At 38.3% G+C, this 15730-nt stretch overlaps 1 protein-coding gene and 1 long non-coding RNA gene across 10 annotated transcripts in view; one reads left to right on the top strand and one right to left on the bottom strand.

Moving 5' to 3' along the window:
• The window catches only part of CHN1 (chimerin 1), a 215530-nt gene that overhangs the window by 9479 nt on the left and 190321 nt on the right, over positions 1-15730 (bottom strand). For all 8 annotated transcript variants that reach the window (XM_069577165.1, XM_069577166.1, XM_069577169.1 and 5 more), the window contains 4 exons: positions 14571-14655; positions 4761-4934; positions 3960-4037; positions 806-943 (listed from right to left, as the gene is read on the bottom strand). In XM_069577165.1, coding sequence (XP_069433266.1) covers positions 806-943; positions 3960-4037; positions 4761-4934; positions 14571-14655 — 475 coding nt within the window. The remainder of the gene's footprint in view (positions 1-805; positions 944-3959; positions 4038-4760; positions 4935-14570; positions 14656-15730) is intronic.
• The window catches only part of LOC138433852 (uncharacterized), a 76494-nt gene that overhangs the window by 35111 nt on the left and 25653 nt on the right, over positions 1-15730 (top strand). The window lies entirely within an intron of this gene.

Here is a 15730-nt window from a genome sequence, read left to right as displayed (position 1 = left end):
ATCAGTGTTACTAAGGAAGTGATGTTATTATTTAAAGATCAAGACAACATATGGTTTTTAAGAGAGAGAGCAAACGACGGAAATAGCCTATCTTTTCAGAAAAAAAAAAGGTAATGCCAACACTTAAAATCTGTTAAGAATTCCTTTCTTTAAAAAAAAAAAAAAAAACAAGTGTGAACTACAGGTATGATTTTTGCACCATAAATAAAATTTGCCAAATGGGCCTTTGCTTTTTCTCATTTTCATCTTAACTAGAGCTTATTTTTTAACTTTTTAAAAGTTAAGTTTTTAAAACTTTTATTTCTTAACATTTGCTCTAAAACAGAGCTTTTTCAAGTCTAATCTATGAACCTGAGCCAGTCTGCAAACTGTTAGTGGCGTGTCACAGGATAAGGACAGAAACTGAAGGTAAGAATTTATATATTTTGTAGCAGTCTGACAGAGTCATCTTTGTGTTTGCTGAATCTAACAACAGATAGTTGATACTTTTTTCCATTTTGTTTTTCTAGTTATTTTTATTTTACTTTACAAAACTACTGTTCATGTCTAGGAGAACTGGTATGAGCCTTACTTTGGAAAGTAAAGGTTACACATTACAAAGATGCTTCTGATGGTAGAAGTCATAAATAATCTATGTTAGAGAAGAGTTCAAAATTCTTGTGAGTACATTAGCCACGGAGAGAGGCCAGGGAGAAATATTTCATAAAATGCATTCAAGATACTCAGCGGAAAAAAAAAAAACAGGAGATGTGATTGCCTAGAAGAGACAATTTGTCAGGTTACAAGCGCATGCCTTCATACTTACTGGCGGACTCTATAAACTTAGGGTAGGCGTCGTATGTGACGAGTGGAATTGGCAAATCCCTGAAGTACAGCTTCAGTGCACCAGTGATAACGTTGATGTCTTCATACATGTTCACAGAAATATCTGCTTTCTCACCATCTTTGAAGGATGTTAAAAGAAACAAAAGTAAATGTCTGGATTCATAGCCCTTTTAACAAATAACATTTCTGTACACTGTTTTGAAAGATTCATAATGCTTCAGTTTTAAACATCGAATTCACTGTGCTGATACGCGTGTATTTTTTTTCCTGTGGATGACAACCTGAATTTTTTATTCTAAAGTTATTTATTCTTCCACGATTTATGATGGAGGGGGATAGTAGAAGATGACTGAGGTTAACAGAAATATTTTAAAATTTCATGAGAATTCCTAGAGGAATACTGTGGGGTAACTTTTTCTTTCTTTTTAAAATAAACATAGAGAATGTGAAAAATAACAACTGAAGTCCTCCCAACTTATAAAAGACCCAGCACAAAAGGCCACCTTCAATTCACCCTGGGTTCCCATAATGTTCGATCTTGCCTGAGCCCTGGGGATAGGAGAATTAGTGAGAAGGGAAAGAAGCAAAACAAAATTCTAGAGTGTTGTGACAAGAGAAGAAATTACAAAACACAGGAATATTTTAAACTTGCTGGGCCTTAACACTCTTAAGGAAAGCTTCCTTCCTTCAGGGTGACCCCTTCTGCTCTCCCCTGCACTTAGTACTCTGTTAAAACAGCTCAATTTTCATCTACTAAAGATTTAATTAGTTTCTACTCTGAGCTAGATCTTATACTAAATTCTTTTATTCCACTTGGCTTATAATAGATTTCTAAGGTTGCAAAAGCAGCCTCTTCCCTACAGAGCTATTAGAATGGCTATAACCTGGAACACCGACACCACCAAATGCTGACAAGGATGGAGAGCCCCGGGAACTCTCGCTGGTTGCCGGCAGAAATACAAAGAGGAGCTGCCACTTCAGAAAGCAGGCAGGTGCTTGCAAAGCTAAACAAACACCACATAATCCAGCAATCATACTCCTTGGTATTTACCCAAAGGAACTGAAAACTTCTGTCCACAAGGACCTGCACACAAATGTTTCTAGCAGCTCTATTTGCAATTGCCAAAAACATGGAAGCAACCAAGGTAGCTTTCAATAAGTGAACTGATAAGCTGTGGTATCCCAGACAAAAACGGTATTATTCAGTGATACAAATAAATGAGCTCTCAAGCCATGAAAAGACACGGAGGAACTTTATATGCACATTGCCAAGTAACAGAGGCTGGTCTGGAAAAGTTACATGCTGTATGATTCCAACTATTTGACAGTCTGGAAAAGGCAAAGCTATGGAGTCAGTAAGAAGATCAGCGGCATTGAGGGGAGGAAGGGGAAGAAGAACAAGGTGGAGTGCAAGGATTGTTACGGTAGAGAAAGTTCTGTGTGGCACTGCAATGGTGGATACATGATATTACGCATTTGCCCAAAACCATAGAACTGTACAACACAAAGGCCTTCCCTGGTGGCCCAGACAGGAAAGCATCTGTCTGCAATGCTGGAGACCAGGGTTCGATTCCTGGGTTGGGAAGATCCCCTGGAGAAGGGAATGGCAACCCACTCCAGTACTCTTGCCTGGAAAATCCCATGGACAGAGGAGCCTGGTGGGCTACAGTCCATGGGGTCACAAAGAGTCAGTCACAACTGAGCGACTTTACTTACTTTTATGTAAAGTACTGACTTTAGTCAGTAATAATGTATTGACATCAATGTTGGCTCACAATGATAACAGACTGTATTATATGAATGAGAGATGTTAACAGAGGACACTGTGGCCAGGAGCAACAAAGGAGGGGTTATATGGCAAAATCTCCCACTGCCAGTGGCTGGGAATGGCCTTGATCAGTTGCTACCTTCTGGAGAAAAAGAAATGGCTCTTAACACTCAATCTTGTTTAGATTCAGGGTTGTTCCTGATGCCATTTCTTCACCTCGTCTTCTTCAATCTTGTCAAATATGTGGACTGACCTACATTTCCTCTTACTGTGTTGATGATAATATCTCATTTATTTTGTCTTCTTCCTCTGTTGGCTGTTAGAGGTCTGTGATGGGAGAGGAGTGTGATGGAACCACAAGTGTGTACTTGCAAAGAAAAGGGTCTCTTCATGATCACAACTCCTGTTCTTTTTACTTCCTATATTCAAGCTTACAGCTCTTAGGTACCATTTATTCCAGTGCTCAACACAAAGACAAATTGGAGAACCATGGGAACAAAACCTTAATTTAAATGTTAAAAGAAAATAAGCTGCACTGAGCTTTTCTTTGGCTGGGCCCCTCCTCCCACAGAGGGGTCTGATGCCAGAAGGTCTTTAGGTCCTCTCAGATTCTTGCCCCAACACATGAGCTTGAATTTTTTTTTTCTGGTTGGTCTTTCAAATCCACATATTTTGGCAGTTTTGTGATACTGGAGATTTAACACAATATTTCAGCATAACAATGTTGGAGAGAAGACTACTTTGACCATCTAATACCGTTCCAACAGTCAATTAGCTGGGAAGTGCTAAGCATGCATGCCAACTTACAGGAAAATTCACAAAGCTTCTCCTTTTTACCAAATAGATCATATCAACTCAGAAGTAAAGTTTTCAGGAAGTAAGCCAATTAGCACATGTGGTCAAAACCCTAGATTTCTTTTATGAAAATTAATGAGCTTGAACTTGGATGACAAGATGCTGGGGAGGCAGGCACAGCAGGCAGAGTTAGGTCGGCCACCACAGACCTGGGAAGTCTGAGCTCTGTAATGACTTAGATTCCTTCCTCTCCCACCTACCTCCACTGTTTTTTTTCATGGTTTCTGGTAAATTTAATTGCTTTGTATATATTTTGGTGAACATGGACCAGCCTTGGAGATTCAAATATTGGTAATATAGTTAATATTTACACTTACTTCTCATCCTGAAATTTAATAGCTTAATACTTAAAACTAATACAGAAATTATAAAAATTATAAGCTAAGTCATTTTATTTGGCATAATAATAATTAGTGATTTAGAAAAACAGTGGAAAGAATAAAATAAGAAACTGTGTCTCTTTGGGTAGAGTATTATTGTCCTAAGTTAATGAACCTGCTGGAAAACACACCTCTGTCAAAAGCCATCTTGACATCTTCAATTAGGTCACTAAATCCTGAGACTCGGTACAGTCCTTCAGAATTAAGACCTGTAAAGATAGAGCAGGGAAACTAATTAGTCTCTTTGGGGCAACGTCCTTTCCTCAGATTTTAAGTTCTTCTCATACTTCAGGCTGGGGAAGTAATGCGTCAGGAAGAATGATGAAATATATATGTTCAGAAATATGTATGTTTAGAAACCTCTTCATACTTTTCTCCTAAAATAAAATCGTGTTACTCACAGTTCTGTAATTCTGACCTACTGGCACCTGAATATCTGTAATCTGGCTCATTTTGTCTAACTAGATCAAACGCCTTAAGTCTTAAGGGAAATAATTTCATCACCACTACTATACCATAAATTCTTTTACATAAGAGAAGACTGAGATAAACTATATCAATAGGCCTGTAGCAATTATCTCCAAAGTGGCAGAGACTAATTAGGGCGTAGTTCTGGTTTTTGGTTGTTTGGCCTATTTTAAACAAAGCATTTATTTCTTTGCTTTTTGGACCTAAGAAAAGTATAAAAACTGAAAAAAGAACTGGCATCTACATATCAAGTTTTACAGACTGGAAGCATCATCCATAAATATATTTTTAAGCTTATTTCTTATAACTGGTTAAGTGTACCTTGAAATCACGTTGGTTAATTACTTGCCAACTGCTTTCAGACGTTCAGATTGTTATCTGAAACCATTCCCCCTAAACTTGCAGGAGAAAGCCTGGCTGTGCAGGGAGTGAGGACTGCTCTGAGCCTGCGGGAAGCGCCTCACCTCGAGACTCAATCTCCCTGATGCACATGTCCACCACCATGGGCCGCTTAGTGATGTGGGCTTTCACGAGTGTCGTCAGGTCACAGCTGTACACCTTCTTGACGTGTTTCAAGTCTGGCTTACAGTCATTTGGGACCATCTTGGAACACTGCTTATGAACATTCAAACCGCAATCTAAAGAATTTTAAAAGGAAAAATTCATTATTATTTTCAGAATTTTGAGTGTTCCGGAGTGCTTATTTTGGCAAGACACTTCAACCTGAATTAGGTTTAAAGACTAGCTTTCAGCCAGCAGAGTGAGGGGAACATTCCTCACATTCTCTCTTTTGGAAAATTTTGATTTTAAGTTAGAAGACTAGAATTCCAGCTCTTGTTCCATCATTTACTTACTGTATGATCTCAAGAGAATACCAACCCAGAACAAAGTTAATAAGTGTTCAATTAAATGTCTACAAAAAGTAATATTATGCCAATTAAAAATTTATCTGTTTCTTTAAAGTTACATAAAAATTATATTCGATGTGGGATATAACTGCATTTTAACAAATCTGAGGTGGAATTGAACCCCCAAAAGTAAAGAGTATCCAAGGGCCCTCTTAAAATGATGCTGATCATATTTATATATACTCATAGCTCTTTAAATATATGCATATGATAATGATATAGAATACATCTAGATAGCTAAAAGTAGCTATAGTTATTATTTGTTACTGCTATCGTCAACAGCTTACTAATGCCAAGCACACTATTTCAAGTGCTTTACACTGTTTAAGCTCACAAATTTCTATAAAACAGGTTTTATTATTCTTCTCGTTTATAAATGTGATGAAACCAAGCACACAGGTGTTAAGTAACTTACCTACAGCATTTAGTACGCTGTGGAGCCAAGACTCAAGCCTACAAAGACTGTAATGTCCACGACTTTAACACCTATACCATACTGCCTCTACTGAAGTTGTTCCTGTGCTTTGTCATTTTATTGGGTTATACATTCTAAAATGCCAGAGTCCAGATATTTTCTAGTTAACATTTTGAGACATTTTATTTTCAAGAAGAGCACAATGGCATTAGACTTAGGAGACATGGACCCTGAATAATTTAACTAAATTTTGTCTTTCTGGTTTTGGGTAAATGTTACCTGTTTGTTTTTAAGCTCATGAAAACTTGACCCTGACCTCTTATAAATCAAATTCGAGTGGGGTACACACAGTTTATAGCCAGGTCTTAATGGATTAGGGGCTTCCCCGGTGGCAGTAGTGGTAAAGAACCCTCCTGCCAATTCAGGAGATTCAAGAGACACAGGTTTGATCTCTGGGTGAGTAAGATCTCCTGAAGGAGGGCATGGCAACCCACTTCAGTACTGTTGCCTGGAGAATCCCAAGAACTGAGGAGCCTGGCAGGCTGCAATCCATGGGGTCGTAAAGAGTCGGACACGACTGAGGCGACTTAGCACACAATGGATTGGAAAACCATACAATGCCATTACCACTGTCTGTGATCCTTGGGTAAGCTTCAGTTTTGCTTACTGTTTGGGCAGAAAGGGGAGCATAACATTCACCTCACAGAACTGTTATGAGAATTAAGGAGCCAGTGTAGTCCAGGTGATCTGCATATTGTAGAGTATTGGACAAGTACCGACGATGACCATCATCGTGACCTTCGGTAAAGTTGCAATCGAGTTACATACGACAGTAACAGTCAACAGAGACAAGGAAAATCAGCCATGGCTTAAAGATGAAATTGCTACTTCATCAAATATGTAGACATCGCCTATCTGACAAAAGAACTTAAGGCTTGTGGTGACTCTTAGGGAGGAAGTCCTATGTTCTGAGCATCTCTGAAGTGAAACGACATGTTTGGTGTAGAGGGAAGTTGGGTCTTTGCAGGTGTGTGTCTGGAAGTGAACAGCACTGGAGATGGCATGGCAGTGCTGATAGTGTCCCAACGTCACCATCACTAAAGAACAGCAGCTGCTTCTTCGAGTACGCAAAGGCTGCCAGGGATAGGAGCTCTACTGTGCCATCTGAAGAAATGACCCAACACTGCTCTACATAGTCAAATAATGTCCAAATGAGTCCAGGACCCAAACCCTAAATTTCTCTTTATTCTGTATTAGATATAAATAAGATTTCTGATTCAATCATAAGGCAAATCGGTGGTAAAATGTCCACTTAAAAGACCTCACTTCCCCTGAACATTTTAATGTTTTGGGACAGCTTCTATAATTTAGAGCTAGATCTAAATTGCGTGCTTTGGAGTGAGTTACTTACAATTTTCTGTGACTTATATAGAATGGGAATAATAATAGTATTTATCCATTAATATTGGATCTACTCTTAGGTTCTAGTATTATGTTACTGTGAGGCTGCACATTTCTGTTGTTATTCAGCAGAAGGAAATAACTCTGAGGGGCCTTTCCTAGGTAGTGCCCCAGGGTTCCTTGAATGGCACGATCATGATCAGCTTAGGGTCAGGAGCCAGGCTGACCTCTAGGCCAATTCTGTTTGTCAGATGTGAATGTCAGGTCCTGAAAAGGACTTGGATGTTGGGGTCATAGCTGCTTCCTCATCCACACAGTTCTTAGTACATTTCATTTACAGAAAGTACCTCCAAGCAGCTACATCATTTTTCTCTCACTGCTTTACCAAATTTGGGGAGTTGCAGCCACTGATTTCTCAAATATCTTTATCCCTCCCACTTATTATCCTCTCCTGGGATTCCAACAAATGTAAAATCTTTTGTTACTGTCCTACAGGTCTTTGAGGCTCAATTCACTTTTTAAAATCTATTTTCCCCTCTCATTTGAGTTGGATAATTTCTACTGATCTATTTTTCAGGTTCATGGATTCCTGCCTCTGACATATCCAATCTATCAATACTACTAAGCCCATCCTGTGGGTATTTTGTTCATAAAGTTCTCAGTTCTAAAACGTCCACTTAATTCTTTCTTATATCTTTATTTCTTTCTGATATTTCCTATTTTTCATTTGTTTCAAGAGTCTTTCTAATTGCTTCTTGTAACATTTTTATGAATGCTGTTTTCCTTATCAGATAATTCCAACATCTATCTATGATTGTGTTCTTTCATCTGAGTTGAAATTTTCCTGGTTGCTGGTAATGAAGTATAATTTTGAACTTCATCCTGGATATTTTGAGTGTTATAAGACTGTGTGGTCCCTACTGAAATCTTCAATTTTAGCAGGTAGTTAACCTGTTTAGATTTAGAATGCACATCCTGGCACACTATATAGGCTGTGTTTCAAATGTCAACCTAGTTTACAAAGCCTTTGTAATGCTTTTGCAGTGCTATTTCGCCCACCAAACTTGTATGTTATTCAAATGGCAGGACTCTACCCCACATTCTGGGCAGGAAAGAGGTCCTAGTCATTATGGCAGGGTGGAGAAGAAGTCTTGGTTTGCTTCCACACCTGGCTAGGGAGGTTACTGTGCTGCCATGAACTGCAGGGTGGGTATTAAAGACAGAGTTCTGATCGTGGGCTCAGCTGCCTCATTACTGCACGTCTGGGGTGGAGACAGGGCTCTGCCCATAGATTTAGGCTGAATGGGTGCTACTTCTACTAGAGGGTGAGGATGAAAGTCAGGGTTCCACCCAGAGGCTCAGCCAAGGAAGGGTACCACTTTCTTCCTGCAGGATGGTTGGTGAAGATTCACAGGAGAGGAGTACAACCCTGTTACTGCAGAGTGGGGTGGAAAACAGGTACCTACCCACAGGCTTCTGCTGCAGCATCCACGGGGGTGGGGGGGGGCAATGTGGGCTTGCCATGGTGTCCACCTGGAGACCGATGCACTAAAAGGTTTCTATCTGGCTCAGCTGCCCTTTTCCCAGGACTTTGCCTAGGAAGGGCCGGTTCTTGGTATTATTTTTTGTGTCTGCTGGCATTTATGACTTGTGGGTGTCTCTAGTGCTCAGGCTGGGATACACGGGAGTTTAAAAAAAAATCCAAAATACCACCAAGGCAACTGACTTCTGAGTTCTTTGAGTCCTGAGGTCCCTAATCAACTGCCTTTTTTTTTTTTAATGTGGACCATTTTTAAAAGACTTTCATTTGTTACAATCTTGCTTCTGTTTTTTATGTTTTGGTCTTTTGACCCTGAGGCACATGGTAACTTAGCTCCCTGACCAGGGATCAAAGCTGCACCCCCCGCGTTGGAAGGCAAGAAGGCTTAACCACTGGACAACCAGGGAAGTCCCAGCCTTCCTTCTTATACTGAACTTTCACAGTCTTCTGATAGCTGACATACATATTCTGTCAGGGTCTTTTGTTATCATCATTGTGAGGCATAAAACAAAGCCTATTTATTCATCTCGTCTAGCACTGGAAAAACTCTTACACAGTATTTTAGAAGTATAAAAGTCGGCAGAGCTTCATTATCTAAAAATAATGCTGAGGTACTTTAAGTTACTTTAATGCTTTAAGTGTGTGCACAGAAGTCACAGAACCAGCTGGAAAGGGCTGTAATAACCTATCCCACTGTCTTCATTTCACAAAGACAGTGAAGCTCAGAGAGGCTAAAGGATTTGTTCAGAAGTTACTCCGCCAGAAAGTGGTAGAAAGGAGATTTCAACCTTGGCTTCTTAATTCCTAGTCTGTGCTCTTCCCACTCAGTGATATATATCACTTTTCACTAGCAGTACACCTTGTATGCTGAGTTATTACTTTCAGGGCTGAAGATGCATTTGCTATTTTCAACCTTTTATTCAATAATGTGTGTTGTTTCTATTATTTGTTGTACATATTTAAGTTTAAAAGACACGGCTGTATTTTACTGTTATATAGGTATCAATACGTGATTTGGCAAGGACGTTTAAAAAGCAGTGATAAAACCTACCTATTATATCTTATTTTGTCACTTTCTTTCCTAACTATAAACTCTAAATGGAAATCCAGTAGAAAGGAAACAGTAAAATCTGAATGTATCCACAGAATATCAAAATATCTGAATGGCACTAATGGTCTGATATTAACTTTTTTTCCTTTTATCTCTCATTTTAAACATCAGCAAATGCCTAATTTATTTGTATTTCATTGAAAACTGGATAAAGTGATGACTATGATCCGATTTAGGTATTTAATGAGGATGGGAATGCTTCCTAAACTGATACTCTTTCTTCTATCTGAATAAGATTAAACTATGGGACAATATATTATGCTCAACTTTAGAAATTTCAAAGGCCAAATTTTTGGCAGGATTGGATATGAAGTCCTTCAGAGGACCAAAGGATAGGGCAAAGTCATTAAAATAAAGCATCTTTATACCCTTAAGTTCACAGTGCAATATACCAGCTCTGAGCGTGCTCTGAAAATTGCTGCTTCAGGGACTAACAGTATATCAATATTTCAGTTTGCCATTAAGACTTTATTTGGTTTTCATACTTATTTATTAAAGTCATATAACTCCTATATAGTTCCATTTCTCCCAGGGAAGCTCTACACTATAAATGAAAAAAAAATCCATAAAAGATTATTTCATTTGTTGCATCTCTTGGCTTGGCAGGTTATTTTTATGTTACAATTAAACCACATTGTCCCCTCCCAATTCTTCAAGTTAATAAGCATAGGATAAACACAAGAAAGGAGGAATGAGAAATTCAAAACATATTCTATCCTTATAAAGTATTTCTGTTAGACTACTAACTTGAAGTTACTGTCAGATTTTCTGGGCTTGAGTTCTCTATCAAAAAAATGTGTTTTATATCTAAAAAGCACAGAAACCTATTTTTTTGAGATAAATAGCTGATATTTATATTCTACTGACAGGATTAAGGGGTAATATTAATGTGTGTTTTGAAAAGAAAGGTAATTATTCATTCTTTTCTATGAGTGTCCCCATTTTAAATAACTGCAAATAAAAGTTTTTAAACATGCCTCTTAGTTGACCCCACCACCACCCCAGAACAGTGGGACTAGCCCATTTTTAACAAGCATGAGAAGGCCTTATTTTCACAAGCAAAATTAAGAATATTTTGTTTTGGGGGATATTTATGAAAATATTGCTTTCATGTATAAAAGGAGCTACATGAAAGTCTTAGGCAAGTCTGATCAATTTCTCATTGGATTACAAGGACAAATGTAACTTTTTAGATACAATCAAAGCAGTAATTAAAAGACATTACTTCTCTTTCTCCAAGCTAAGAGTTAAGTGCTTTATACACAAAGCAATAAATACATTTTATTATTAGGAAAAAACTGCTGCTATTTCCTTTTGAGGGCTGGCAGCAATGACAATGATACACTGGAAAAATGAAGTCACTTTCCTAAATAACAAACACTAAGCTGATGTGTCTGATTTACAATTATCATCCGGCTTAACTTAGAATATTCTGGGCAGGCTAAATGAAAACAATTCAGGGATGCTGGTAGAATAATGGTCTTTTTAATGAGAGGGATGTTTGATTATCTCAGTGATTATGTAATAATAATAGATTACTTTAACCTATAAGCTTACATTTCATAAAGGAAAAATGGTCTTGTAATATTATTCTATCTGAACGACAATGATCCTTTGCCCTTAACTTTTGAATGCTACTTACTTTCCTCATAACTGTTTTAGTAGGAGGAGCAGTGCTCCCAAGCTGGTCCCTTGCAGTGTCGTTTTACTCACTTTAAAGAAGGCGAGAGTAAGGGAGACTGTGGCTGCGGAGATGTTCAACGCCGACTGTGGGGCTTTGGAGAGCATGTCTGCAGGGACTGCAGGCCCATGCCTACCCTTGCTGTTCCCTCGGTTGTCCTTGTCTGTGTGGACTGCTGAGCAAGCCTAGAGTATTCGGTCCTGAAGGGACAGCTTGCTTGCTACTGGCTGCCAGCCTGGTGACTGGAACACCACCCAACACTTTATATAATGTTTAAAAAGAAAGACAAGGGTGGTGGGATACAAAATTGTTGCTTTTGCCAAACATTCTTTAAAAGTTCCTGACAAGCTCTCTTCTGCCTTGGTGGATTTTGGAAAAAAAGAAACCAGAAGAAAGCAAGCTGTCAAAAGCAGATAAATACATCTCTTTTCTGACAACTTGTAAGCAAGCCATTTTTCTTTGGAAGCATCAGCTTTAATGTTTAGTGGCTAGTGTACTAGTTTACTATTGCTGCTGTAACAAATTACCATAAACTCAGTGGTTTAAAACAATACAGGTGTATCATCTAAGTTCTAGAAGTCGGAAGCACAGAATCAGTTTCACTGGACTGAAATCAAGGCCTCAGCTAGCCTGTGTTCCTTTTGGAGGCTCCAGGGAAGAATCTGTTTCTTTTCTTGCCTTTTCCAGCTTCCAGAGGCCACCTGCATTCATTGGCTCGTGGCCCCCTTCAAAGCCAGCTGGAGAGCATCTTTGCTCTTTCCTGACCTCTGCTTCTGTGCTTGTATCTTTTCTCTGAATCAGCCTCTACTGCATCGCTCTTCTAGGGACTGTTGCAATTATGACTGCATTGGGCCCATTCTGACAATCCACAGGACTCTCCCCATCTCCATCTCAAATTCCTTAACTTGGTCACGGAGTCTCTTGCCTTGAAAGGCAAGACCTATGCCGTGGGCACAGGTTCTGGTGATTAGGAAGCAGACATTTTCGGGCAGCCAATGTTCACCCTACAATAGTTCTCCCTCTCTTTAAATTATTAATTCTTTGCATTTTGTTTTAAATAAAGTAGATGGCTCAAAAATGAGGATGAGCCATTTTAGATGAAAGAATCTCACTGTCAATCTAAATGTAATTAGTCATAGAATAATTCAAATCCCAACCTTCCACATTTAAAAACTGGGTTGACCTGTTTTATACAGCTCAGTAATACAGTTCCAATCACATAGAATATAATGCTTTTGAAGGCAAGATATAACATAAAACCAATAAGCTTTTCTTTACATTCTTGACCTTTACTCACAATAAAAAGAAAAGGCTATTTAAGTCAGTGCCTATGGGATGGGATGAATCATTTTATTTCTTTTCCTTCACATTATTACTATCATAAACATTCCAAAACATTTCTTTCAAATATGATTTTGGACTGTAGCATACTGCCAAAAATTATTCATATGCGTGGTGCTAGTTTTCTGCCAATAGCTAACTCAGAAGTCTCATGTAGATGGCCTTCACTCTTTCAAAACATACATGATACACATCATCACTCTAGTAAAAGAAAAGCTTCTGAGTTAGTGACAGTCATAAAGTGTTTAAAAACCACTGCAGTCTCAGCTAGTCAAGGTTATGTCATAAAGGCAAACCAGGCTTATCGAGACCATCATTCTTTGAACAGGTGACCTGTGCTTTGGAAAGTGTATGTCATTTGCCTTTGAAACACCATGACAACGTGGTTGATCGTAACTACACCACTATGTTCCACTGCGGTCCCCTCCAGTTCAAGGTCAACCATAGTCTTCCCAGTGATGCTTCCTCATAATGACTCTGGGCAACCACCAGCCAGAAAGAGAATGTTCTCATTTATTCTCTGGGCAGAAATCTGCAAATGGGGCTGTCAGTCCTCTAGGATGATGGAGGAATTAGACTGGCTCTGAGCTGAGGCTCTCCTTGAAGGACACCTTTGCACAGTTCAAAGTCAAGGCATGGGGAATTCTTACCGCTACATGTGGCAGGGAAGTCCATGAATGGATCTGGCTAGTGACATATGCCTGGAACCTTATCATGCTTAGTGATGCTAAGCAAGTCATAACTGAAGGTGGCGGGGGGCCGGGGCGGGGTGGGGGGAGCGGGTAACTTGGAATGCTCACATGCAATGAATACTTATCTTGCTATTCAAAGAAAACGCAATTGAGAAATAAAAAAAATCAGACTCTAGAAGTTTCTGCACATAATGGACAACAAAAGTATTCCATTAAGAATCATGCCAAAAAAAGAAATGTGGATTTTTACAGTGCTAAATTTGACAATTACTTCAGTTACCATTTCAAAATACTTTACTCTTCATATACATATTTAGAGTTAAGCTTCATGCAAAAAAACACGTAAGAACATATTTTTTAGCTTTAAAATTTAAGTAGCAGAAACTTCTATGACCTAACATCACACACTTGAAACAAATAATTATTCTTAAGTCTATGCCAAAATTTGGAGCAGTTGAGTAAATGGCCAGTACTCAGTATAGTTGTTCTATACAAATGAATTTCACATCATTTCAGTAACACTTATTCCATAAAGCATTTCAATAAATCCCTGAGTTGATTATTTATGTGGAAATCTTACAAGTTTCTAAATTTAAACCTAAAATACTATGGTCATATGTTATAAAAAGGATTTGGCAAATTCAAGATTTCAAAATGTCAAAAACAAAGTATCAGTGACTAAGTGGTTTTTCAAAATATGATAATCATCTTTGAAGATAAATTCACAGGTTTTTAAAGCTTCAATTTGATTTCACAAAATTTAGTAAGGACTTAGTAAGGACAATTCAGCTTAACAAGCTTTTTAAAATTCAGTTTCTAAGGCAACAATCATAGGTCCCTGTACATTGCTTTTAAAAAAATTCATTTTCACAAATTTAGTTCCTGCAACATCAAAGGCAAGGCAAATTTAACTGCCTTACTTTTACCTCCTTTTATCAGACTTTCTGAACAAGATGACTTCCCTCTTTTTAATGGACCAGACTGCTTCTCATTAAGTACAGGAAGGTTAAAGGCAGATAAAATATCAATATCCAAAGGGGATGCCTGAGATGTCAATGGCCTATTGTATGTTAAGAGCAAATAGGGATTCAGCCCATTTTATGTGCCTAACAGCCAGTATCCTCGTAAGTTATTCCTTATAACTTCATGTGTTCCTCAATAAAGAGAAAAGGGAAGAGCTCTTACCTGCACATTTCACTCCCTGAGCAATGAGCCCCCACATGAAGTTGGCACAGTATTCACACCAGTGTGGCCCTCTGAATGTATGGACCTGAAAAAGAGTAGTGACAAAGTGGCCAGGGGAAACCCATACATGAGATTATTTCCCATCAAAGCACTCATACATAAGTCACAGTTAGTATGAAGACGCACAATATGGTTACATTTACAAAAACCTTGGTTGAGTGGAACTAAGCATTTAAAATTTCTTTCAGAGCTTGATTTTCTCTTTGTTTTAAAAATGGTGATAAATCAAGCCAATATCCTGTGACTTACTTTTGAAAACAGTTTTTACAGTGGAACTTTCCAACTGGTTCCCTCCAGCTGTAAGCAGTTTCATCTACATGTTATACAAGCACTGGTGTTAGACAAGCACGCTATAGCACGGAGGAGGAGGAGGATGAGGAGTGATGTAAAGTCTGTCTGGATCCTGTGAGGATTCTGTCGGCTGATTCACCTTCTGTTCTCTGTGATCACAGTTGGGGCCATGGGTGTTGAAGGTGGTATTTAGCGACTGGTCACAACAGAATAATCAAAAAGGACCAATGGTTCAAAACCATTTTGATACTTACTATGTTAGCAAAGAAAATATATTTTAGAAACTAGAGAAGTTACAGTTAATCAGAAACCCTGTTTGAGCACCGTAATTACTCACTGATCTTCCCAGCTCATAAAAATTTTACTGCAGTAGATTCTTTTATCCCTAAGGAAGGAACCCCCAAAGAATTCAAACACTAAGATACCTATAGACTTTATGCATAGGAAAGAGAAGCCATTCTAGCTTAAACCAGATGAAAAAACACTGGTAGAACAGAAAAAACAATACATCCAAATCCTGAACATTAAAGAATAAAGGAAAACATATCTTGAATATTAACACTTTAAGACTTCTGAGCAAATATTGGCTGAAAATGTGCTCAAGAAACAGGTTAGAAGAAAAGGGAGAGGGAACAAGGAAGTTACTGATCTGCATCAATGACATTTAATTGAGATAATTTCTTATATATATGATTTCCTCCAGTAGACAATAGTAATACTAGAGTCAAAACCATAGTGTGACAATCTGATTTGCAAACAATGAAATTACAGCTAATATTGTCACTTTTACTGCTGTTCTGTTTATGTAC

This window comes from Ovis canadensis, chromosome 2 (genome assembly GCF_042477335.2).
Source record: "Ovis canadensis isolate MfBH-ARS-UI-01 breed Bighorn chromosome 2, ARS-UI_OviCan_v2, whole genome shotgun sequence".
Classification (NCBI taxonomy): Eukaryota; Metazoa; Chordata; class Mammalia; order Artiodactyla; family Bovidae; genus Ovis; species Ovis canadensis.
Note: the sequence above shows the minus strand (reverse complement) of the source record. Positions and strands in the feature narration are given on the sequence as shown.